At 36.7% G+C, this 26,440-nt stretch overlaps 1 protein-coding gene across 5 annotated transcripts in view; it reads right to left on the bottom strand.

Moving 5' to 3' along the window:
* The window catches only part of VPS13A (vacuolar protein sorting 13 homolog A), a 230,244-nt gene that overhangs the window by 147,543 nt on the left and 56,261 nt on the right, over positions 1–26,440 (bottom strand). For all 5 annotated transcript variants that reach the window (XR_006608221.1, XM_045085368.1, XM_045085367.1 and 2 more), the window contains exons 20-22: positions 15,065–15,201; positions 13,179–13,311; positions 10,217–10,334 (exon numbers count right to left, since the gene is read on the bottom strand). Coding sequence is in view for 4 of the 5 variants with exons in the window: in XM_045085368.1 (XP_044941303.1) it covers positions 10,217–10,334; positions 13,179–13,311; positions 15,065–15,201 (388 nt within the window). In the remaining variant the exon portion in view is untranslated. The remainder of the gene's footprint in view (positions 1–10,216; positions 10,335–13,178; positions 13,312–15,064; positions 15,202–26,440) is intronic.

Genomic DNA, 26,440 nt, shown 5'->3' on the forward strand with positions numbered 1-26,440 from the left:
GAAACTAATGCTTAGGAAGTTCAAATAACTTCTCTAAGAGATAATATATCTAAATCCTGTTTAAAAGTCAGATTAAGAAATTTTAAGACTTAAGAAAAATTACATGATCATATAAAATATGGCAAAATCCAAACACCTATCATGATAAAAAAAAAAAAAAACTCTGCAAGAACTACAATAAGGGTAAGCTTCCTCAACTTGATAAAGAGTATCATCAAAAAACCTACAGCTACTGTATTTAATGGCAAGAAACTCAGTTTTCCACTAAGATTACGTACAAAGCACAGAGGTCTCTTGGATCACTCCTTTTCAACACTATATTGCAAGTCCCTGTCAATGCGTTAGGACAAGAAAGGGAAATAAAAAGTATACAGAGTCTGTTCACAGATAACATGATCATCTATACAGAATATCTAAAAAGAAAAAAAAAAAAAAAAGAAGGCAGCCCCAAGAACTAATAAACCCTTTATCCAATAGTCTACTGCTTTCTTATATACAAACAATGGGCAAGTAGAATTTAAAAATTAAAAATAATACCATTTATATTAACACCATTAAATCTAACAAAATATCTACAAGATCTATACAGAGGAAACTCTAAAACTCTGAAGGATGAAATCAAAGAAGAAATAAATATAAATGAAGAGCGACTCCATATTTATTTGTATTAAAATTCAATATTCTTCAGATGTTAGTTCTTCCTAAAAGAACTGATCCATGGATTCAATGTAATGAAAGTCAAAATCCCAGCCAACTACTTAATGGATATTGACAAAATGACTATGAAGTTTAAATGAAGAGGTAAAAGATCCAGAAAGCCAACATAATATTGAAGAAGAAAACGGATGGAGGATTGACCCTCCCTGACCTCAAGACTCAAAAGGAAAGCCACCGTAAGCAAGACACTGGTATTGACAATAGAATAGATAAATAGATCAATGGTCAGAAGAGAAAGCCCAGGAGTAGATTTCCATAAATACAGTCTACTGGTCTTTGCAAAGATATTCTCTTCAAAAACTTTAAGACTAATCTAGAAAAATGTTGCTAAGACTGATGTTCAAGAGATTACTACTGTATGTTTTCTTTTAGAGCTTTAATGATTTTAGGTCTCATACTTTGGTCTTTAATTCATTTTTACCTCATTTCTGTCTATGCAGTAGGAAAGTGGTACAATTTCATTCTTTGGCATGCAGCTGTCCAGTTTTCTCAACACCATTCTTTGAAGAGACAGTCTTCTCCTCATTGTATATTCTTGCCTCCTTTGTTAAAATTGACCATAGACGTATGGGTTTTTCTATGAGGACTCAATTCTGTTCCACTGATCAATGTGTCTATCTTTGTGCCAATACCATATTGTTTTGATTAGTATAGCTTTCAAATATATCTTGAAATCTGAATAGTGATAGCTCCAGCCTTATTCTTCTTTTTCAAGTCTGCTTTGGCTCTTCAGGGTCTTTTGTGGTTCAACACAGATTTTAGGATTATCTGTTCTAGTTCAGTGAACAATGCCATAGATATTTTGATAGGAATTGTACTGAATTGGTAGATTACTTTGAGTTGTATAAACAATGATATCAATTCTTCCAAACAATGAGCATGGATAGCTTTCCACCTGTTGGTGTCTTCAATTTCTTTCATCAATGATTATAGTTTTTAGAGTACAGGTCCTTCCCTACCTTGGTTATGTTTATTCTTAAGTATTTTATTCTTTTTGGTAAAATGGTTAATGGGACTTTTTTCTTAATTTCTCTTTCTGCACTTCATTATTAGTGTATCAAAACATAACTGATTCCTGTATATTATTTATCTGTAAGTTTACTGAATTCGTTTATTCTAATGAATAATTTATTCATTTATTCAAATGAATAATTTGGTGGAGTCTTTAAGGTTTTCTCTGTATAGTTTCATGTCATCTACAGACAAGGATCACAGAAAATTGAAAGGAGATACAAATATATAGATTTTTAAATATACCCCTTGCATCTACCCATGCATTGCCTCCTTCATTAAAAATATTCCCAACCAGGGGCGCCTGGGTGGCTCAGTGGGTTAAAGCCTCTGCTTTTGGCACAGGTCATGATCCCAGGGTCCTGGGATTGAGCCCCGCATAGGGTTCTCTGTTCAGCAGGGAGCCTGCTTCCCCCTCTCTCTCTGCCTGCCTCTCTTCCTGCTTGTGAACTCTGTCAGATAAATAAATAAAATCTTTAAAAAAAAAAAATATTCCCAACCAGAATGGTACATTTGTTGAAACTGATGAAGCTACACTGACACATCATAATCGCCAAAGTCCACAATGTACATCACTGCTCACTGTTGGATGCTCTACGTTCTCTGGGTTTGGTCGAAGTGCATAATGACATGTATTAACCATTATATCATTTAGAATATATCATGTATTTTCATTGCCCTAAAAATCCCTTGTGCTTCAATTATTCATCCCTCCCCTACCTACCACCTTCAAGTCCTGGCAAGCCCTGATCTTTTAACTGTGTCCATAGTTTTGCCTTTTCCAGAAGTCACCTAGTGGAAACCATAGAATATGCAGCCTTTTCAGATTGGCTTCTTTCACTTGGTAATATGCATTTAATGTTTCTCTACATCTTTTCATGACCTGACAGCTTATTTCTTCTTAGTGAATTATATTCACTGTTTGATATGCTACAGTTTATCTATCACCTATTAACTGACATCTTAGTTGCTTACAAGCCTGGGCTATAAAACTGAAAAATAAAATTTATGTGTATAAGCTTTATATAAAAGTATGGATAAAACTTCTATAAATATATGCATGCAGGGGTAAATTGGAAGGGGAGGTGAATCATGAGAGACTATGGACTCTGAAAAATAATCTGAGGGGTTTGAAGTGGCGGGGGGGTGGGAGGTCGGGGTACCAGGTTGGGGGTATTATAGATGGCACAGATTGCATGGAGCACTGGGTGTGGTGAAAAAATGATACTGTTATGCTGAAAATAAATAAATGAAAAATAAATTTTTTTAATTAAAAAAATTAAAAAATAATTTTAAAAAGATATTGATTTTTAAAAGAATCAATGAAAAAAGAGAAAAAATATATATGCACGCAGGTTTTGTGTGGATCTAAGTTTCAACTCCTTGAGACCCAAAACCATAAAAATCCTAAAACAAAACAGACAGTAATCTCTTGTACATCAGCCTTAGCGACACTTTTCTAAGTATCTCCCCCCAGGCACATGAAACAAGACTACATCAAAATAAAAAGCTTTTGCACAGCAAAGAAAACCATCAACAAAACAAAAATGTAGCCCACTGAATGAGAGAAGATACTTGCAAATGATATAACCGATAAAGGGTTTAATATCCAAAATATATAAAGAATTTCTACAACCTGACACCAAAAAAACCAAACAATCCCATTAAATAATGGGCAGAGGACCTGAATAGACACTTTTTCAGTGGAAACATAGAGATGATTAACAGACACATGAAGACATGCTCAACATCACTCATCATATGGGAAATGCAAGTCAAAACCACAATGAGGTATCACCTGACACCTGTCAGAATGACTAGAATCAAAGACAAATAACAACTGCTCAGAATGGAGAGAAAGAGGAATCCTCATGCACCATTGGCAAGAAGGTAAATTTGGGCAGCCCTTGTGGAAAACAGTATGGAGGTTCCTCAAAAAATTAAAAACAAACACTCTGTGACCCAGGAATTCTACTAGTGGTTATCAACCCAAAGAAAATGAGAACAGTAATTTGAAAAAATACATGCACACTTATGTTTGTAGTATTATTTATAGTAGCCAGCAGAAGCAACCCAAGTGTCCATTAGTAGATAAATGGCTAAAGAAGTTGTGGTACATATATACAATGGAACATTACTCCACCATTACAAAAAAATAATAATAATGCTGTTTTGCCATTTGTGACATGGAAACCCTAGAAGGTACAATGCTAACTGAAATAAATACCGTATGATTTCATTTCTACATGGAATCTAAAAAACAAAAATAAAAAGAGACACACAGAGAATGAAGTGATGGTTACCAGTGGTAGGAGGAAGGGGGTTGGGCAAACTAGTAAAGGCAGCGGGAGGTACAGGCTTCTGGTTATGGAATGAGTAAGTCATGGGAATAAACAGGTACAGCACAGGGAATACAGTCGAATGATACTGTAGTAGCCTTGTATGGCGACAAAGGTGGCTATGCTTACAATGAGCACAGCACTAGCGAGGTGTCAAATCACTATGTCCACCTGAAACTAATGCAACCTTACATGTCAACTATACTTCAATTTCTTTCTTGTGACCCTAAAGCTGTTCTAAATAGTTTTTTTTTTTTTTTTTGGTAAGATTTTATTTATTTGAGAGAGAGAGAGTGTGTGTGTGAACACAAGCAGGGGGAATGAATGGCAGGCAGAGGGAGAGAAAGCAGGCTCCCCACTGAGCAGAGAGCCCAACATGGGAGCTTGATCCCAGGGTCCTGGGCAGAAAGCAGATGCTTAAATGACTGAGCCACCCAGTGTCCCTCTGCATAGTCTTTAAAAAAAATAAAAGTTTAGAAAAAAGCTGTTATCAAAGAGTACATTTTTACTCACTGTTTTTAATCCCTGTATTTTTCCTGAAACTTTTTCAACTCAGACACATGACTAAGGTTATGAGTCTAAAAATACATCTGCATTTCTTAAGAAAATTACAAGCTTTCTTTTACCACCAATAGACTATATACATGTAATTAGTTCTATCTATCCTAGTTTAACTTAGGTACATACTATGAATCTGTCTCAATGTATCTAAACTTCTTCTCAATTTTTTTTAAACATACCTATATAATGTACAACCTGAAAACGAGGGCACCAAAATATTACATACCAAATAGCAGAGGACTTCCTTTTATTTGCCTTGAAAGTTTTAAGCTCAAATTTCAAAGGATGCTGCCTGATACCTTTACAATTCCAGAGATTTCTATAATACTGTATTCACCTTATATTGCTCCAGCTCACTAAACTGAAATCAAATGCTTCTCAGATTTGATCTTTCTAAATCATTTAGTTTCTGCCTTTTATTATTTTAGCTATACTTCTCTGATCCTAACCTACAGCAATTTTAGTATCATTAGAATACTAGCTCAAATGGCTTTCCCGGTATCTTTGCCATTTTATTGGTGATGTCTCACTATATAATGCACTGGACTAGAAACGGGCAAAATATGGTCACTGGCTAATTCAATCTGTTACTTATTTTGATAAGTATTATTGGAACACACCCATACCTGTTCATTATGTGTTGCTTATGACTGCATTCATCCTAAAACAGTAGAATTGAATAGTTATGACTAACAATATGAAATTTAAACCTAAAATGTTCACTATCTGGTCCTTTACAGAAAAAATTTGCAACTGTTACATTGTATGATCTCTCATGATCTTCCTCTATCTATCTAGATATAAGTATTTTAATCAGTTATTTCAGTTGTTTCTATACTATACATATTCCCTGCATTACAGGACATAAATTCTTCCTAATTATATCCTAGTAAGTAGAGCAATCCAAAGCAAGGTCCCTCAGAATAATATCAACTTCTTTTTTATGGTACTCCCTAACTTTCTAGATTCCAGCATACATAGAAATGAGCTTAAAAGGAATCAATTCATACTCATGTTTACAATAGGAAATCATATCCATCTTGTTTTTCACCACATATTGATAAACTTTACAAGCAGTATTACGCAACAGTAAAACAGCAGTGGGACATCTGGGTAAGAACTAAAGAGCCCAAGCCGCATATCTAAAAATCAAACTACACCTTGTGCTGTATTATGAAAAAACAGTGGAATGTGCAGAATGGCTTTCTTTCCTACTCTCTTTCTCAGGCCGAATTCCTGACATTCCTCTGCCTTAAGACTCTCAGTCTTAAGACTCTCAGTCTTAAGGCAGCCTGATTTCCTAAAAGAAGACAGTCTAGGAGAATAAGATTTAGTACATTACACTATGTTTGCTAGTGGACATAGTCACTATACTCTGAAAAACAACAAAGAAAGGTGTAGCTCTCTTTCACCAGACAAGAGCAGTTAAGTAATAGCAGCCACATCCACAGCATATGGGAAAAGGCCAGGCTATTTACTGCTTACCTCTATCCTTCTCCCTATACTTCACACACAGAGCCTTGAGCTCGAGGAAGTCTTTCAATCAATATTTACTTTAAATGTAAATGGTTTAAGTTTTCAAATACAAGATACAAAATGACAGAGTGGTTGAAAAAAATGAGATCCAACTATAGGCTGTCTGCCAGAGACTCAGTTTAGATCTAAGGGCACAAATAGTTTGAAAGTTAAAGAACAGAAAAAAACATCTCATGCAAATAATAAATATAAGAAAAAAGGAATAGCTTTAATAAAAGCAATCAGAAAAGATTATAAGTCAAAATCTGCTACTAGAGACAAAGGACATTACACAACGATAAAAAGGTAATTTTGCCATTAAGATATAAATTAAAACATAGATGCACCAACCACCAGATCAAAAATATACAAATCAAACACTGACAAAACTAAGGAAAGAAACGGACCTACGGTCAGGAGACTTCAAAACCCCATTTCAGTATCTGATGTAACAAACAGAAGCCCAAAAAGAGGATGAGAACAATGCTATTGACAAAAATGGACCAAAAATAGACCAGAATACACATTTTTCTTAAATACACACAGAACATTCTCCAGGACAAACCATAAAGAAGGCCACAAACAAGTGTCAAATTTTTTAGAGGTCTGAAATCATTGAAAGCATCTTTTCTGATCACAATGGAATGAAACCAGAAATCAAAAGAAGGAAAATGTAAAATTCACATGTGGAAATTAAACAATACACATATTAAACAATAAGTCAAAGAAGCAAGTACAGGAAAATGAGAAAATGTCTTGAGACAAGTAAAAATGAAGACACAGAATAATAAGAGTTATAGAATATACCAAAAAGCCATACTGAGAGAAATGTATGGCTGTAAACACTTACATTAAAAAAAGCTCTCAAGTCGACAAACTAACTTTACACCTTAAGAAAAGTAGAAAAAGAGCAAGCTAAACCAACAGCCAGCAGAAGTAAGGAAATAAAGAGCAAAGAGAACCAAAACAGACAACTGAAAAATAACAGAGAAGTTCAACAAAACTGGTAAGTGATTCTTCAAAAAGATGAACAGAGTTGAACTTTTAGGTAGACTGAGAAATGAAAGAGAAAAGACAACTAAAATCAGAAATGAAAGCAGGGGCATTACTACTAATTCTACTGAAATAAGAATGACTATAAGATAGTTATGAACAATTTTACACCAAACTGGATAATCAAGATGAAGTAGACAATTTTTTAGAAATGTAAACCTACCAAAACTCTAAACTGTGAAAAAATGGAAAACCTGGAGAGACCTATAACTAGTGTGGAGATTGAATCAGTAATCCAAAATCTCCCAATAATGAAATGCCCATGATTAAAGGCTTTCACTTAGTGAATTCTAGCAAACATTTTAAAAGAATATAAATTCTTCTCAAATTCTTTAAAACAATGGGAGAGAAAGGAACACTTCCTAACTCATTTTAAGGCCATGATTACTCTGATACCAAAGCCAGACAAAGACACTTCAAGAAAACTATAGACCAATATTCCTTATGACCACTGACCCAAAAATCCTCAACAAAATTCTAGCAAACAAAACTCAACAGTTCCTTAAAAGGATTATACACCATGACCTGTAATTTATTCCTAGAATGCAAGGATGGTTCAACATGGGAAGACAGATCACTGTAATACACAACATTAATATAATGAAGGAAAAGAAACACACAATCATTTCCTCTGCTGAAAAGTATTTGAAAAAATTCAACACATTTCCATGATAGAAACACCCAACAAATTAGCAACACCCAACAAATTAGCAACAGAAGCTAACTACATCAACATAATAAAGGTCATATATTAAAAAACCCACAGCAGGGCACCTGGGTTAAGCCTCTGCCTTCAGCCCAGGTCATGATCTCAGGGGGGAGCATCAGGGAGCCTGCTTTCCCCTCTCTCTCTGCCAACCTCTCTGCCTACTTGTAGTCTCTCTCTGTCCAATAAAAATAAATAAAATCTTTTAATAAATAAATAAATAAAATAAAAACCCCACAGCTAACATACTCCATGATGAAAGACCAGAACCTCTTCCTCTATGCTCAGGATAAAGGATGACTGCTTAAATCACTTCTATTCAACATAGCACTGGAAATTCTAGTGAAACTAATTAGGCAAAAAAAGTTAAAGGCATCCAAATTGTAAAGAAAGTAGTAAAACTGCCTTTGTTCAAAGATAAAGTAATCTTGTATGTAGAAAACCCTTACAATTCCACACACAGACACACACAAAGAAATAATAAATGAATTCAGCAAAAGTTACAGAATATTAAAACCAACTCAGAAGAATCCATTCCTATACAGTAACAATAAACAGTCCAAAAGGATATTAAGAAAACAATTCTATTTACAATGGTATCAAAAATAAACTTAATCACAGAAGTAGAAGACATACATTGCAAACTATCAAAATGCTGCTGAAAGCAATCATAGAAGACACAAAGAAATGGAAAGATAGCTCATGTTCATGGATTGGAAGACTTAATATTAAGATGTCACTACTCAAAGCATTTACAGATTCAATGCAATATATATCAAAATCAAAGTATCTTTTATAAAAACAGAAAATCCACCCTGTAATTCCTATGGAATCTCAGAGGATGCCAAATAGCCAAAACAATCTAGAAAGCAAAGTTGGATAATTCATACGCCTGATTCCAAAACTTAATACAAAGCTCTAGTCATCAAAACTGTGTGGCTCTGGTATATAGACAGAAATAGAGACCAAGGAAATAGAACAGAAAACCCAGAAAAAACCATCACAAGCATGGTCAAATGATTTTCATAACAGTATCAAGACTATCCAATGGAGAAAAGAAAAAGAAAAGTCTTTTCAATAAATGGTGCTGGGCAAACCAGATATCCACATACACAAGAATAAAGCTGAGGCCATACATTATACCATATGCAAACAATAACACTAAATCTATCAAAGATCTGAACATGAAAGTTCAAACTATAAAACTCTTTGTAAAAAGGATACAGAAGTTTTAGGACATTGAATTTGAAAATAATTTCTTGGCTATAACACCAAAAGCACAGAAAACATAAATTGAACCTAATATTTAAAACTTCTATGCATCAGAGAACACGATCAAAAGAGTGATAAATAAGGCAATCCACAAAATCAGAGGAAATATTTGCAAATCATTTATCTGATACGGAGTTAACATGCAGAATATATTTAAAAACAGAAGTCTCCTGCAACTTAAAAAAAAAAAATTAAAGATGGGCAAAGGACTTGAAAAGATATTTCTCTGAAGAAATATGTAAATTGCCAATAAGTACCTGAAAATTACCTAATCAGTAATCATTGGGAAAATACAAATGAAAACTCTAATTAGATACTACTTCATATGTATTGGGGAGGATTGCTTTTAAAAATAAGAAAATAAAAGATGGTAAAGAGGTGGAAAAACTAGAACCCTTGTGCACTTCTGGTGGGAATATAATGGTACAGCTGCTATGGAAAACACTAGGACAGTTCCTCAAAAAATTAAAAATAAAATTATTGTAGGATTCAGCAATTCCACCTCTGGATATATAAACAAAAAAATTTAAAGCAAGGACTCGAACAGTTATTTGTATATCGATCTTCACGGCAGCACTATTACAACAGCCAAATTTCATTGGAATAATCCAAATGTCCATTTGATCCAGATATATGCAATGAAATATTTTTCAGCCTCAAAAACAAATGAAATTCTGATATATGCTATGACATGGATAAACCTTGAAGGCATTATGTTATATACAATAACTCAGACACAGAAGAACAAACATTGCATGGTTCCATTTATGAAAGGTCCCAAAGGAGCCTGATTTATAGAGAGAGAACAATCAATCACAACCGCCATGGGCTGGAAAAGTGGGGCATTATTATTTAATGAGTACAGTTTCAGTCTGAGAAGATGACGAAGTTATGAAGATGGATGTGAAAGTACTTAATGTCACCGAATTGTATACTTAAAAATAAAGTTTATGTTACATATATTTTACCCCCCCTCAAAAAATCAATGAGATATGGTATTCCCTTAGAAAATCTACAATCACATGAAAGAGACTATACATACTTGGGCATCCTTATATCCATGAAAACCATGGCCTTCGAGAGCTCCACATTGAAGTGCATAGGTACCAAAACATGCTGTGTAGATACATTGAGTTTTCGTGCTTCTCTCCAATTATCACCTAATTATGGAAAACAGTACATGTTTACTTATTAGCACACATGTAATCTGAAAAACACATTAAACCTAAAATCACTACTAATACTTTGTAGTCATATACTTCATGGTATAAAAAAATTTTCCTACATCTACACAATCTTTTTTTTTTTTTAAGTTTATTTATTTATTTATTTATTTGACAGACAGAGATCACAAGTAGGCAGAGTGCAGGCAGAGAGAGAGGAGGAAGCAGGGTCCCCATTGGGCAGAGAGCCCGACATGGGGTTCAATCCCAGGACCTTGAAATCATGACCTGAGCTGTAGGCAGAGGCTTTAATCCAATGAACCACCCAGGCACCCCCATCTACACAATCTTAATGCTACCTTCTCAGGTACACAAAATGAGCACGTAAATTCGTTTCCCTTTCACTGCTTCAAAGACTGTTTCAACAGGAAAAGGCTTATTAAAAACCCAACAACATAGTTTAACCAAATCTACTGTGCATCCATTTAGTCACTACACCCAACAGATACATAACGCACCCCCCCAAAATGGCTCTAAGGCAATAAAGAAAAAGGAAGGTAGAGAAAAGTACAGTTCTTCTGTATTAATGAAAGCTACCATTTATTCAAGATTTCTAATAGGCACTGCTCCAGGCAATGTTTAAATTTTCATTTAATTCTCACAATGATGTCTAATCATCTCATTTTAGAAAACTGGGAAGAGGAATTTTTAATTTGCTTATGGCCAAAAGGCTATATAAGTTGAAGTTTATATCCAGCTCTGCTAACGTGAAATTTGTATGGTACAATGTATCTTCATATACATTACACTTTGAATCTAATTATTCTGGTAAGAAAAGGTAAAATGAACTATTACAATTTTATAAATTCTAATGGTATCAGGATTAGTGAAATATTTCCTTCTATTCTCAATTTACAGATAAAAAAATATTTAGAAGGGTTTCAGTATTTATCAAGATAGTTTATGACAATTACCTAAAGTAACCCCAATGCCAAAAATACATTACTCTAAAAAAGATATAATTATTTAAGAACAGTTAACACTCACAAAAACAATTCTAAATAATTCCAGTAATTTTCAGCAATAATGGAATACTTTAAATTTTTCTTCACAAAGCATCCCAACATCTTAAATATTAAGTACACTTCATGGACTTTAAAAATTAATGACCAAAATGTACCAAACATGCCACAATACTGTTATTTACTCCTTGGAAAAAAACATAATGGGTTTTCTATAAATACTTTGTATTTGCCACCCACTACACTTCTGGGCTTTTTCTACACCAATCAGAATATGCTAAAAATGGAAATCAAGTTTATTATCCCAAACTGAACATAAAAATGTTCCAGGAATATACAATTTAATACTTTTAATAACCATTACTTTGGGTTCTCATTGTTTCTCTTTTTATTAGTTCACTCAGATAATTAAAATTTGAGCATATACATACATATCTCTAAAACATCCATCAATCCAACTGTTGAATTATCTAAATGTTTATTAACACTCCAGGGATTCAGAAACAGGATGACATAGTAGAAAAAGGGATCAACTAGTCTTGCGTCTCTCTCACTATCTACTTTTAGTGGCTCTTGACAATTTCTGGCTCTGCTGACTTCATCTAAAAACTAGATCAACAGCAAAGACTCCATCAAAAGTGAACAGGGTAAAGATATGCCTATGATACCCTCCTCAATCCTCCTCCTAACATCCTCCTCTGTCTTTGTGTGGCTGTTTATGGCCTGGAGTGTCAGAGGCCCCAGGCTAGAATGCCTCTGGCTTTGAGCAGCCTCTTGTGATTGTCCTATATAAAACAAATATTTTAAATATGTGCCAGTATCTTCAAGCAACCTTGTCCAAAGGATTTCTCAATCGCAGCACTATTGATACTTGAGCCAAATAAGCATCATGGAGTGGCTTTCCTCTACAATGTAGCATTTAGTTGCATTCCTGACTTCCACTCACTAGATACTAGTAATGCCCCTACTTCTCACCTGTGACAGTCAAAAGTGTCTCCAGACACTGACAATGGCTCTCGAGCAGTAAAATCAAATACCTGAGATACTGCTCTTAGACACGGTGTACTATTACTTCCTACTCAAAAGTATACAAGTTTCATTTTTTTTAAGGATTTTATTTATTGGGGCGCCTGGGTGGCTCAGTGGGTTAAGCCGCTGCTTTCGGCTCAGGTCATGATCTCAGGGTCCCGGGATCGAGTCCCGCATCGGGCTCTCTGCTCGGCAGGTAGCCTGCTTCTCTCTCTCTCTCTCTGCCTGCCTCTCCATCTACTTGTGATTTCTCTCTGTCAAATAAATAAATAAAGTCTTTAAAAAAAAAAAAGATTTTATTTATTTATTTGACAGAGAGACCACAAGTAGGCAGAGAGGCAGAGGGAGAGGGGGAAGCAGGTTCCCTGCTGAGCAGAGAGCCTGATGCGGGCCTCGATCCCAGGACCCTGAGATCATGACCCAAGCCAAAGGCAGAGGCTCAACCCACCGAGCCACCCAGGTGCCTCTCATTTAAAAAAAAAAAGATTTTACTTATTCATTTGAGAGAGAGTGAGTGAGAGAGAGAATGGGGAGGAGGGGGCGAGCAAGAAGCAGCCTCCCTACCGAGCAAGGAGCCCAACACAGGACTTAAGAGATCATGGACCTTGAGATCCATGGACACTGAGATCATGATCTGGGCCAAAAGCAGACACTTAACCAACTGGGCCATCCAGGCATCCCAAAAATATAAAAGTTAACATATTTGGGATGAAGGTCTTCAGAGAAATGGTCTAAAAACCTAATCATCTCAGGAAAAAAAAAATCAATAAGTAATGCATTATATACTTACCAACTGTGCTGTAAAGCAGCTGTATGCTTGTAAGCTGAACATCAAAGGAATCATAAGCTCTCTGCATGATCTCTTCAAGACTGGCCCCACCTGGTTTCATATCCGGCAATTCCGAACGACTTTTACTTGTCACCTTCAAGTTAATTTTAACAGTTTAGATGATGCAAAATTAAAATTCAAAATAAAAATATAAATTTTGTATCTTTAAGACTGTAACACAAAAATTTAATAGAAGGTAAGACAGACTCACAAGCTGAAATGTAAGGCTAACAGAAATGTCTTTGTCCATGACATGTATAACGAGAAGACCAGGGACAAAGTGAATTTTTACATATTAAGTTATATTTCTCAATTATGTAATTAAAAGAGGAAAACCAAGCCAGCCCTGGAGAACAATACATTTGAAACTTTTTTATATCTGGTAAGAAGTCTTTTTATTAAAAAACAAAATTAAAAGACAAAAACAGCCTACAAAATGTTTCTATGTCACAATGACAGATATTTAGATAGTTTTCTAAGAAGAAGAATCCAGAATTAAGTATTAGGGTAGCTGAACTGTAGTCCCAACTCTGCCATTTAGACAACCTCATGCAAGTTGTATTTGTACCATCTGCTCTTTGGCGTACTATACATAACTACTTTTTTCACTTAAACATCCTGGAGATCAATCACTCCACAGTATATAAAGATCTTATTCATTCGTGTGTGTGTATGTGTGTGCACACGCCTTAACATTTTCACCTCTATTTTATGTGCAGTAGACTGTCAAAACTGATTATCTCTAAAGGGTAATGAATTTTAGATAGAAGATTAAACAAATTACCTAATGTCACAAAACTAGATAGATACCTTATTCATGACTTTATGCTCCTGCTACCATACCACATTGCCCTTGAAACAATTCTATAACCAAAGTCAAATGTAAATAACTGTATAAATTTTATTATAAACATAAATCCAGCAAGCTTCTATGTAATTACCAACTGAAGAATAAAAACAAAGAATAAAGGATAATGTCAGTATCAAGGAAAGGCTCATATTTTTTAGATAGCTAGAAAAGCTTTCTAATATTCCCTATCTTTCTTGGGTCTTTAAATCTTATAGCTATTTAATATACATTTAATGATCTAGAGCAGTGCGGTCCCACAGAACTTTCTATGAGGATGGTATTGTTCTTTATCCGAGCTGAAATAACAGCCCCAGGCACTTAAGACCATTAAATTCTTGTATGTGGCTAATGTGACTAAAGAACTAATTTTTTATGTTATTTAAATTTAATCAGTGTAAACAACTACATATAGAGCCAGTGAGTATAGAACAGTGCAGATCTAGACACACAGAAAAAAATTATTCTCTACTTAAAACTGAGGAAGAAAAAGTGTACATAATTGGATGGAAAAGGAAATGACTTAGGTAAATGGAATTAGACTGTTTCTCAAGCTAGGATTATTTAATAGAAATTTTTAAATGTCCAATAAATAAATAAGTAAAATGTCAATATATACAGTTATATACACAAAAACTTCAGAAGGACAAAGATTTGATTTTTTCCCGAATACCCTCCCATTTGATGTATTTTCATTAGTCAAATAGTAAATTTACATTGAAAAGGAAATAATCTCTTCAAACATTACTCTCAAATTCTATAAATATAATTCCTAGTTTCAACCCTAACCTACAGAATTCAAAATGACCATTTTGGTATCAGAAATATAGGAAAACTAATGAAACTTCACATTATTTACTAGAAGGAAAGAGACTTATCAATCCTAAAATCTACCATAAAGCTAATAATCACAATAGCAAACCAAGCTGTCTAGAAAACAAAATACATTTTAAACAAGGAAACATCTTAAATATAATATAGGGCAAATGTTAGCATATACCTTTAGATGACCAAGATCCAAAAGTAGAAGATTTGATGTAGGGCTAAAAATTCCATCTTGTGGGATAATAACATATGAAGCCTTCAAATTAATTTTGAGATCAAGAACTTTCTGTGTTTCAATAATATATAGTAGACCTGCAGAAAATTTAAATTGAAAATGTGAAGTATTAATTTTAAAAATACCTTAAGCAATGTATCTTCAACATAATGTAATTTGTTAATCAATGTGCGTATACACTCTTAATTAAATATAACTGGATACAAAATTGTAATGATTCCTCAAAGAAATGCTTCTAACCTGCAAACTCAATTTGGGTAAAACCAGGGACAAACATATCTAAAAAATTATGTTTCCTGAAACATTCAGTAAGCTTGGAACTTAAGTACAGAACTGACTCACAGCATAGTTGTTTGTTTTCTTCCCCCAAATTATCTGTATTCAAACACAGACAACACAGCTTTACTCAAGTCTGTTTGCTGAGTGAGTCAGGTACTACAGTCCCAAGAAGGTGCCAGAAAGGATAATCCGGCATCCAATATTCTAGGTCTCACACTGTTAAGCATTTCTCTACCCTAATTTCCATCTCCACTGTAAGACTCCCTCAACCAAAATAATCTGTGTCATGTGTTCCTGACTCTACAAATCCAAGTCCTATACTCCCTGGAAATCTCACCTTAGGCCCTACTTTCAATGAGAGCTTTCTGGATGCCAGGTCACAGTGATCTGTCTAGTTTGTTTCTTAACAGAAGAGGGGGACGTTGAATATTTGGTTTTGGATACAAGGATACAAGTCTACTGTGTCTCTCCTCTACTTCCCACTGCACTTAGAACAAAATCTGAATTGTTTAAAAGGACTTTCCAAGTTCTGTTTTACTGACACTGTGCCTGCCTTTTTAACATCATTCCACTACCCCTCGCTTACTACGTTAGGACCAACGTAGCCTTCTGGAGCTGCCAAAATCACCCAATTCTGTCCCAGGCTGGGACCCTCACATTTTAACACTGCTATGAAGGTTCTTCCTTATACTCTTCAGCTGGGTGGGTCCTAGACACGCACACACACACACACACATCTGGTTTTAATGTTACTTTTCAAAGAGCTATTCTCTGACCCTATCATCTAAACTATATGGAGATAACTCATTATTCTCATTTCCTTCACAGCATCTGGGCCTATTAGAATTTATTTCCTCCATAAGCTCCAAACTCACCCATGTGCCTGCTCTGTGAAAGTGGACCTGAGCATTTTTGATACTTTTCTGTTGCAAATTAGTAGGACATAGGAAACCCTTGGTGAGACGCTGCTTGGAGACAAAGTGTTGCTTCCTGGTGTCAGTGTGCTCACTCAGCCAATATCCTACAGTGATGTGACTTTCTCCAAAGCCAGGCACATGCTGTGCACAAATACCAACAGCATCCAACAGCCATCCTTTCCCTGAACACCCCCTTCACTCAGTGTCACAGCAGAACGCATTCAGTGAGACACTGTCCCAGGAACAGCTTCCCCATCACATCAGAGGGTAAGTTCAAGGAAGTTTCAGAGAGCAAGTTTCCAGCCACTTTCCCCAACATGGGATGAAATTCACTCCTTGGCGAAAACAAGGATATCCTGCCAGGGAATGCAAGGTCAGTGTGATGGCAGAGGGTACTTCTTACAACTACTCTTCCTATGTTCTTTAAAATAATATTTTTAAGTGAATTTAAATTTTTTTTTTAAAGATTATTTATTTATTTATTTATTTGACAGACAGAGATCACAAGTAGGCAGAGAGAGAGGAAGGGAAGCAGGCTCTCTGGTGAGCAGAGAGCCCGACATGGGGCTCGATCCCAGGACCCTGGGATCAGGACCTGAGCTGAAGGCAGAGGCTTTAACCCACTGAGCCACCCAGGTGCCCCGTGAATTTTAAATTTTTTATGTAGATGACACTTAGTTTTATGTCTGTCCTATCTCATCACATCCATCAAAAGGCAAAAACTAGGGGAGGAGTCAAGATGGCGGAGAAGTAGCAAGCTGAGACTGCTTCAGCTAGCCGGAGATCAGCTAGATAGCTTATCTAAAGATTGCAAACACCTGAAAATCCATCGGCAGATCGAAGAGAAGAAGAACAGCAATTCTGGAAACAGAAAATCAACCACTTTCTGAAAGGTAGGACCGGCGGAGAAGTGAATCCAAAGCGACGGGAAGATAGACCCCGGGGGGAGGGGCCGGCTCCCGGCAAGCGGCGGAGCAACCGCGCACAAAATCAGGACTTTTAAAAGTCTGTTCCGCTGAGGGACATCGCTCCAGAGGCTAAACCGGGGCGAAGCCCACGCAGGGTCAGCGTGGCCTCAGGTCCCGCAGGGTCACAGAAGGATCGGGGGTGTCTGAGTGTCGCAGAGCTTGCGGGTATTGGAACGGGAAAGCCGGCTACAGAGACAGAGCTGACAGTAAGCTCGCAGCTCCGTGTTACCTTGAACCGGTCGCAGGCTCGGTGAGCTCGGAGCGCGGCCGGAGGTCAGGCAGACGGGAGTGACTGGGCGCTGTTCTCTGAGGGCGCACTGAGGAGTGGGGCCCTGGGCTCTCGGCTCCTCCGGGCCGGAGACCAGGAGGCCGCCATTTGTATTCCCGTCCTCCGGAACTCTACGGAAAGCGCTCAGGGGAACAAAAGCTCCTGAAAGCAAACCCGAGCGGATTACTCACCCCCGGCCCAGGGGTAAGGGCGGTGTAATTCCGCCTGGGGCAAAAGACACTTGAGAATCACTACAACAGGCCCCTCCCCCAGAAGATCAACAAGAAATCCAGCCGAGACCAAGTTCACCTACCAAGGAGTGCGGTTTCAATACCAAGGAGAGCAGCAGAATTCCAGAGGAGGAGAAAGCCAAGCACGGAACTCATGGCTTTTTTCCTGTGATTTTTTTTAGTCTTGCAGTTAATTTATTTTTTTTCGTTTTCATTTTTTTTTTTTTCTTTTTTTTTTTTCTCGCCTTCGGGTAAATTTTTTTTTTTTTTTTTAACTGTTACCTTTTTTTTCTTTTTTAACGATTTTTTACTAGTACTAGTTATCTAATATATATATATATATATATTTTTTTTTTTTTTTTTACATTTTTCTTAGGTGTTTTCTTTTTTTAAAAATTCTTTTCTTTTCTTTTTTTTTTTTTTTTTTTTTTTTTTTTTTTTTTTTCTTTTTTTCTCTCTTCCTTTTTGAACCTCTTTTTATCCCCTTTTTCTCCCCACTCACGATTTTGGATCTCTTCTAATTTGGTTAAAGCATATTTTCCTGGGGTTGTTGCCACCCTTTTAGTATTTTACTTGCCCCTTCATTTACTCTTATCTGGACAAAATGACAAGACGTAAAAATTCAACACAAAAAAAAGAACAAGAGGCAGTACCGAAGGCTAGGGACCTAATCAATACAGACATCGGTAATATGTCAGATCTAGAGTTCAGAATGACAATTCTCAAGGTTCTAGCCGGGCTCGAAAAAGGCATGGAAGATATTAGAGAAACCCTCTCGAGAGATCTAAAAGCCCTTTCTGGAGAAATAAAAGAACTAAAATCTAACCAAGTTGAAATCAAAAAAGCTATTAATGAGGTGCAATCAAAAATGGAGGCTCTCACTGCTAGGATAAATGAGGCAGAAGAAAGAATTAGTGATATAGAAGACCAAATGACAGAGAATAAAGAAGCTGATCAAAAGAGGGACAAACAGCTACTGGACCACGAGGGGAGAATTCGAGAGATAAGTGACACCATAAGACGAAACAACATTAGAATAATTGGGATTCCAGAAGAAGAAGAAAGTGAGAGGGGAGCAGAAGGTATACTGGAGAGAATTATTGGGGAGAATTTCCCCAATATGGCAAAGGGAATGAGCATCAAAATTCAGGAGGTTCAGAGAATGCCCCTCAAAATCAATAAGAATAGGCCCACACCCCGTCACCTAATAGTAAAATTTACAAGTCTCAATGACAAAGAGAAAATCCTGAAAGCAGCCCGGGAAAAGAAGTCTGTAACATACAATGGTAAAAATATTAGATTGGCAGCTGACTTATCCACAGAGACCTGGCAGGCCAGAAAGAGCTGGCATGATATTTTCAGAGCACTAAACGAGAAAAACATGCAGCCAAGAATACTATATCCAGCTAGGCTATCATTGAAAATAGAAGGAGAGATTAAAAGCTTCCAGGACAAACAACAACTGAAAGAATTTGCAAATACCAAACCAGCTCTACAGGAAATCTTGAAAGGGGTCCTCTAAGCAAAGAGAGAGCCTACAAGTGGTAGATCAGAAAGGAACAGAGACCATATACAGTAACAGTCACCTTACAGGCAATACAATGGCACTAAATTCATATCTCTCAATAGTTTACCCTGAATGTGAATGGGCTAAATGCCCCTGTCAAAAGACACAGGGTATCAGAATGGATAAAAAAACAAAACCCATCTATATGTTGCCTCCAAGAAACACATTTTAAGCCCGAAGACACCTCCAGATTTAAAGTGAGGGGGTGGAAAAGAATTTACCATGCTAATGGACATCAGAAGAAAGCAGGAGTGGCAATCCTTATATCAGATCAATTAGATTTTAAGCCAAAGACTATAATAAGAGATGAGGAAGGACACTATATCATACTCAAAGGGTCTGTCCAACAAGAAGATTTAACAATTTTAAAATATCTATGCCCCCAATGTGGGAGCAGCCAACTATATAAACCAATTAATAACAAAATCAAAGAAACACATCAACAATAATACAATGATAGTAGGGGACTTTAACACTCCCCTCACTGAAATGGACAGGTCATCCAAGCAAAAGGTCAGCAAGGATATAAAGGCCTTAAATGACACACTGGACCAGATGGACATCACAGATATATTCAGAATATTTCATCCCAAAGCAACAGAATACACATTCTTCTCTAGTGCACATGGAACATTCTCCAGAATAGATCACATCCTCGGTCCTAAATCAGGACTCAACCGGTATCAAAAGATTGGGATCATTCCCTGCATATTTTCAGACCACAATGCTCTAAAGCTAGAACTCAACCACAAAAGGAAGTTTGGAAAGAACCCAAATACATGGAGACTAAACAGTATCCTTCTAAAGAATGAATGGGTCAACCGGGAAATTAAAGAAGAATTGAAAAAAATCATGGAAACAAATGATAATGAAAACACAACGGTTCAAAATCTGTGGGACACAACAAAGGCAGTCCTGAGAGGAAAATATATAGCGGTACAAGCCTTTCTCAAGAAACAAGAAAGGTCTCAGGTACACAACCTAACCCTACACCTAAAGGAGCTGGAGAAAGAACAAGAAAGAAACCCTAAGCCCAGCAGGAGAAGAGAAATCATAAAGATCAGAGCAGAAATCAATGAAATAGAAACCAAAAAAACAATAGAACAAATCAACGAAACTAGGAGCTGGTTCTTTGAAAGAATTAATAAAATTGATAAACCCCTGGCCCGACTTATCAAAAAGAAAAGAGAAAGGACCCAAATAAATAAAATCATGAATGAAAGAGGAGAGATCACAACTAACACCAAAGAAATACAAACTATTATAAGAACATACTATGAGCAACTCTACGGCAATAAATTTTGACAATCTGGAAGAAATGGATGCATTCCTAGAAACATATAAACTACCACAACTGAACCAGGAAGAAATAGAAAGCCTGAACAGACCCATAACCAGTAAGGAGATTGAAACAGTCATTAAAAATCTCCAAACAAACAAAAGCCCAGGGCCAGACGGCTTCCCGGGGGAATTCTACCAAACATTTAAAGAAGAACTAATTCCTATTCTCCTGAAACTGTTCCAAAAAATAGAAATGGAAGGAAAACTTCCAAACTCATTTTATGAGGCCAGCATCACCTTGATCCCAAAACCAGACAAGGATCCCACCAAAAAGAGAGCTATAGACCGATATCCTTGATGAACACAGATGCGAAAATACTCAACAAAATACTAGCCAATAGGATTCAACAGTACATTAAAAAGATTATTCACCACGACCAAGTGGGATTTATTCCAGGGCTGCAAGGTTGGTTTTCAACATCCGCAAATCAGTCATGTGATACAACACATCAATAAAAGTAAGAACAAGAACCATATGATACTCTCAATAGATGCTGAAAAAGCATTTGACAAAGTACAACATCCCTTCCTGATCAAAACTCTTCAAAGTGTAGGGATAGAGGGCACATACCTCAATATCATCAAAGCCATCTATGAAAAACCCACCGCAAATATCATTCTCAATGGAGAAAACTGAAAGCTTTTCCGCTAAGGTCAGGAACACGGCAGGGATGTCCATTATCACCACTGCTATTCAACATCGTACTAGAGTCCTAGCCTCAGCAATCAGACAACAAAAAAGAAATTAAAGGCATCCAAATCGGCAAAGAAGAAGTCAAATTATCACTCTTCGCAGATGATATGATACTATATGTGGAAAACCCAAAAGACTGCACTCCAAAACTGCTAGAACTTATACAGGAATTCAGTAAAGTGTCAGGATATAAAATCAATGCACAGAAATCAGTTGCATTTCTCTACACCAACAGCAAGACAGAAGAAAGAGATATTAAGGAGTCAATCCCATTTACAATTGCATCCAAAACCATAAGATACCTAGGAATAAACCTAACCAAAGAGACACAGAATCTATACTCAGAAAACTATAAAGTACTCATGAAAGAAATTGAGGATGACACAAAGAAATGGAAAAATGTTCCATGCTCCTGGATTGGAAGAATAAATATTGTGAAAATGTCTATGCTACCTAAAGCAATCTACACATTTAATGCAATTCCTATCAAAGTACCATCCATCTTTTTCAAAGAAATGGAACAAATAATTCTAAAATTTATATGGAACCAGAAAAGACCTCGAATAGCCAAAGGGATATTGAAAAAGAAAGCCAACGTTGGTGGCATCACAATTCCGGACTTCAGGCTCTATTACAAAGCTGTCATCATCAAGACAGCATGGTACTGGCACAAAAACAGACACATAGATCAATGGAACAGAATAGAGAGCCCAGAAATAGACCCTCAAATCTATGGTCAACTAATCTTCGACAAAGCAGGAAAGAATGTCCAATGGAAAAAAGACAGCCTTTTCAATAAATGGTGCTGGGAAAATTGGACAGCCACATGCAGAAAAATGAAATTGGACCATTTTCCTTACACCACACACAAAAATAGACTCAAAATGGACGAAGGACCTCAATGTACGAAAGGAATCCATCAAAATCCTTGAGGAGAAACACGGGCAGCAACCTCTTCGACCTCTGCCGCAGCAACATCTTCCTAGGAACAACGCAAAAGGCAAGGGAAGCAAGGGCAAAAATGAACTATTGGGATTTCATCAAGATCAAAAGCTTTTGCACAGCAAAGGAAACAGTTAACAAAATCAAAAGACAACTGACAGAATGGGAGAAGATATTTGCAAACGACATATCAGATAAAGGACTAGTGTCCAGAATCTATAAAGAACTTAGCAAACTCAACACCCCAAAGAACAAATAATCCAATCAAGAAATGGGCAGAAGACATGAACAGACATTTCTGCAAAGAAGACATCCAGATGGCCAACAGACACATGAAAAAGTGCTCCATATCACTCGGCATCAGGGAAATACAAATCAAAACCACAATGAGATATCACCTCACACACCAGTCAGAATGGCTAAAATCAACAAGTCAGGAAATGACAGATGCTGGCGAGGATGCGGAGAAAGGGGAACCCTCCTACACTGTTGGTGGGAATGCAAGCTGGTGCAGCCACTCTGGAAAACAGCATGGAGGTTCCTCAAAATGTTGAAAATAGAACTGCCCTATGACCCAGCAATTGCACTATTGGGTATTTACCCTAAAGATACAAATGTAGTGATCCAAAGGGACACATGCACCCGAATGTTTATAGCAGCAATGTCCACAATAGCCAAACTATGGAAAGAACCTAGATGTCCATCAACAGATGAATGGATCAAGAAGATGTGGTATATATACACAATGGAATACTATGCAGCCATCAAAAGAAATGAAATCTTGCCATTTGCAACAACATGGATGGAACTAGAGCGTATCATGCTTAGCGAAATAAGTCAAGCAGAGAAAGACAACTATCATATGATCTCCCTGATATGAGGAAGTGGTGATGCAACATGGAGGCTTAAGTGGGTAGAAGAATAAATGAAACAAGATGGGATTGGGAGGGAGACAAACCATAAGTGACTCTTAATCTCACAACAAACTGAGGGTTGCCGGGGGGAGGGGGTTTGGGAGAAGGGGGTGGGATTATGGACATTGGGGAGGGTATGTGATTTGGTGAGTGCTGTGAAGTGTGTAAACCTGGGTGATTCACAGACCTGTACCCCTGGGGATAAAAATATATGTTTATAAAAAAATAAAAAATTAAAAAAAAAAAAAAAAAAAAAAAAAAAAAAAAAAAAAAAAAAGGCAAAAACTACATCTGTTTTTATCACTACTTTTTCTCCAAAACTTAGCACAGCATCCAATATAGATTTGGCTCACGATAAATATTTGACTGAGTAAATAAATGAGATCACTGAAAGAAATAAATGACTATGATCCTATCAAAGAGCCTTATTTTTCAAATGAAGGGTTTTCATAAATGACCACATCTGTCAAAACAACCAAATTTGACAACAGTAACTAATTACATGGTTATGTTCTAGAAGCTGATCCCCCTACTTGACAAAGAAGAAAAGAGCTGAAAACCTTCACTCCTAAGAATGCAGAAAATAATACAAGAAAGATACCAGGTTCTAGAGGAAGAGGATAATAAATAGAAGCCAATATAGAAAGAAAATAAAAGATTGAGAGAATGAATAGAGAAAAGAACCAAAAAAGATAAACTATGTAACAGATGAATCTCTTCCCAAATTGGTAAATTTTAGCTTTCTGGAAAAACATTAAAACATATTATTCAACTTTTTAAATTAAAAACTTAGACTAGCACCCCATTTTTCATAATATTAACACTTTATTCTAATAACAGCTAACATTATTTGTGCACAGAAGAAAACAATAGTTAGAAGAATAGATTCAAATAGTTAAGCCTGTTAATATAGAAGTTAAAATACTAATGACTTCCACTTCTTAAAATATTTAACATCTGGAGAGAAGTCCAAGACAGCAGAGGTATAGGAGACCTCGGTTTCATCTGGTCCAAGGAACTCACCTTGATAGCTATCAAATCATTATGAACATCTGCAAACTCAACTGGAGATCTAAGAATTGCACAGCTGCAACTCTACAAATAGGAAAGCGACCACTTTCTGCAAGGGAGGAGGTGCAGAGAAGTGACTCCGAAGTGCTATGTGGGGAGATACACCAAGGGGGGGAGGGAGTCTCCATCAAGCAGCAAACTGGGGGTAGAATCCTAGATGGGACAGTGTGGTGTCAGGATCCTTGGGATCACAGGAAGACTGGGGGTGCTTGAGTGCAGCAGAGTTCCTAGACATCAGAACAGGGAAGCTGGCTACTACATGTGATGCCAGGAGAGGGCTCTAAGCTCAGGGATGCCATAAATTGCGACCATGGCATGGTCAAGTGACTGCTCTCCAGAAGGGGCCCAGTAAGTGGCAGAACCAGGGAGACCCTTCTTTCTCCCCAAGGGGAGCAGTACAGGAGAGTGCTGCAGGAGTCTGAAGGGTTTGGAGACTCAGCACAGGGTGGTGTACCTGTGACAGAAATGCTCAGCCACAGCCTGGGTGAGGATGGAATACAGCCAGAGACCAGGGAAACAGGAGTGACGGACTGCTCTTCTCTGAGGGGTCAGTGAGGAACGGGGCCCTGAGCTCTCGGCTCCAGGCCATAGACTGGCAGGCTGTTGTTTTCGTGTTTTCATTCTCATCTTCTAAAGCTGCAGGGAAAGCCTTCAGGAAACTAAAGCCACAGAGAGAAAATGGGAGCACATTACTTAACCTGGCTCCCTGGCAAGGGCGGAAAAACAATACCACCTAGGGCAAATATACTGCAGAATCAAACCAATAGGCTCCTCCCCCAGAAGATCAGCAAGAATATCCAGCCAAAACCAAGTTTACCAATCAATGAGAACTGCAAAACTCCAGCACTAGAATACAGCACACAGAACTCATGGGGTTTTTTCCCCATGATTCTTTAATCTTCCAATTTTAATTTTTTAAACTTTTTTTCTCATTCCTCTTAGAACCAATTTCTTATTTTATCAACTCCTTTTTAAAAAACTTTCTATAAGGATGCCTGAGTGGCTCACACAGTTGAGGGTCTTCAGCTCAAGTCATGATGCCAGGGTCCTGGGATGGAGTCCCACATGGTGCTCCTTGCTTGATGGGGAGCCTGATTCCCCCTCTGCCTATCACTTCCCCTGCTTGTGCAACAGTCTTCCTCTCTCTCTCTGACAAATAAATCTTGTTTAAAAATCTGTCATTTTTAGTTACATTTTATCCCTTCTTTGTATTTGATTTTGTGTATATATGTTTTTCTTTCATACAATCTACGGATGCAGTAACTTCTCTAACAGTATATTATATTTATATATATAATTACATATATATATAATTATATATTATATATTTGAGTATAATAAAAATATACCCAAAATCTAGTGTATAGCCCTGTTCTATTCACCTGTCTGATCATATTTGTTTCTCTTCTTTTTGTTTCTTTTGTTATTTTTTCATTTTTGTTAAAATTCTTTTTTGCTTTTCATCTTTATAGTTACATTCTCTCCTTTCAAAATATTTAATTTTGTTTATATATACATATGTGTGTGTGTGTTTCTTTACAATTTTGAGATGTAGTCTCTTATAACAAACCAAAATACACTCAAGACACAGAGTATTGCTCTGTTGCAGTCACCTATTTACATCCTTTTCTCCCCTCTTGTTTTTTTCCCTCTTTTTTCCCTCTTGTTTTGACTTGACTTTTTCATTTTCACAGTTATAGTCTATCCTTTCATTGGACTCAATTTTAATCTTGTACATGTATAAGTTTTTCTCTCTTTACAATTTTGGGATCTAGTTTTCTCACCAGCTTTCTAAGAAACAGATCAAAATACACACAGAATCCAGTGTCCTGATCTATTCTGTTCACCTGTCTGATTATATTCTTTTTCTTTCTTTTTTTTTCCTTTTTTGGTTTCAGCTCTCTTCTGATTTGGTTAGTATAGATTTCTCTAGGATCACTGCTGCCATTTGAGTATTTTGTTCTCTCGTTCATCTATTCTTCTCTGGACAGAATGACAAGATGGGAAGATGGAAAAGCTCACGTCAAGAAAGAGAACTAAAGATAGTACTTACTGCTAGGCTTCTAATCAGCATGGACATGAGTAATGTCTCAACTAGAGTTCAGAATAACAATTATACAAATAC

Source organism: Mustela putorius, unplaced genomic scaffold (assembly GCF_011764305.1).
Source record: "Mustela putorius furo isolate JIRA1106 unplaced genomic scaffold, ASM1176430v1.1 tig00000854_pilon_pilon_pilon, whole genome shotgun sequence".
Lineage (NCBI taxonomy): Eukaryota > Metazoa > Chordata > Mammalia > Carnivora > Mustelidae > Mustela > Mustela putorius.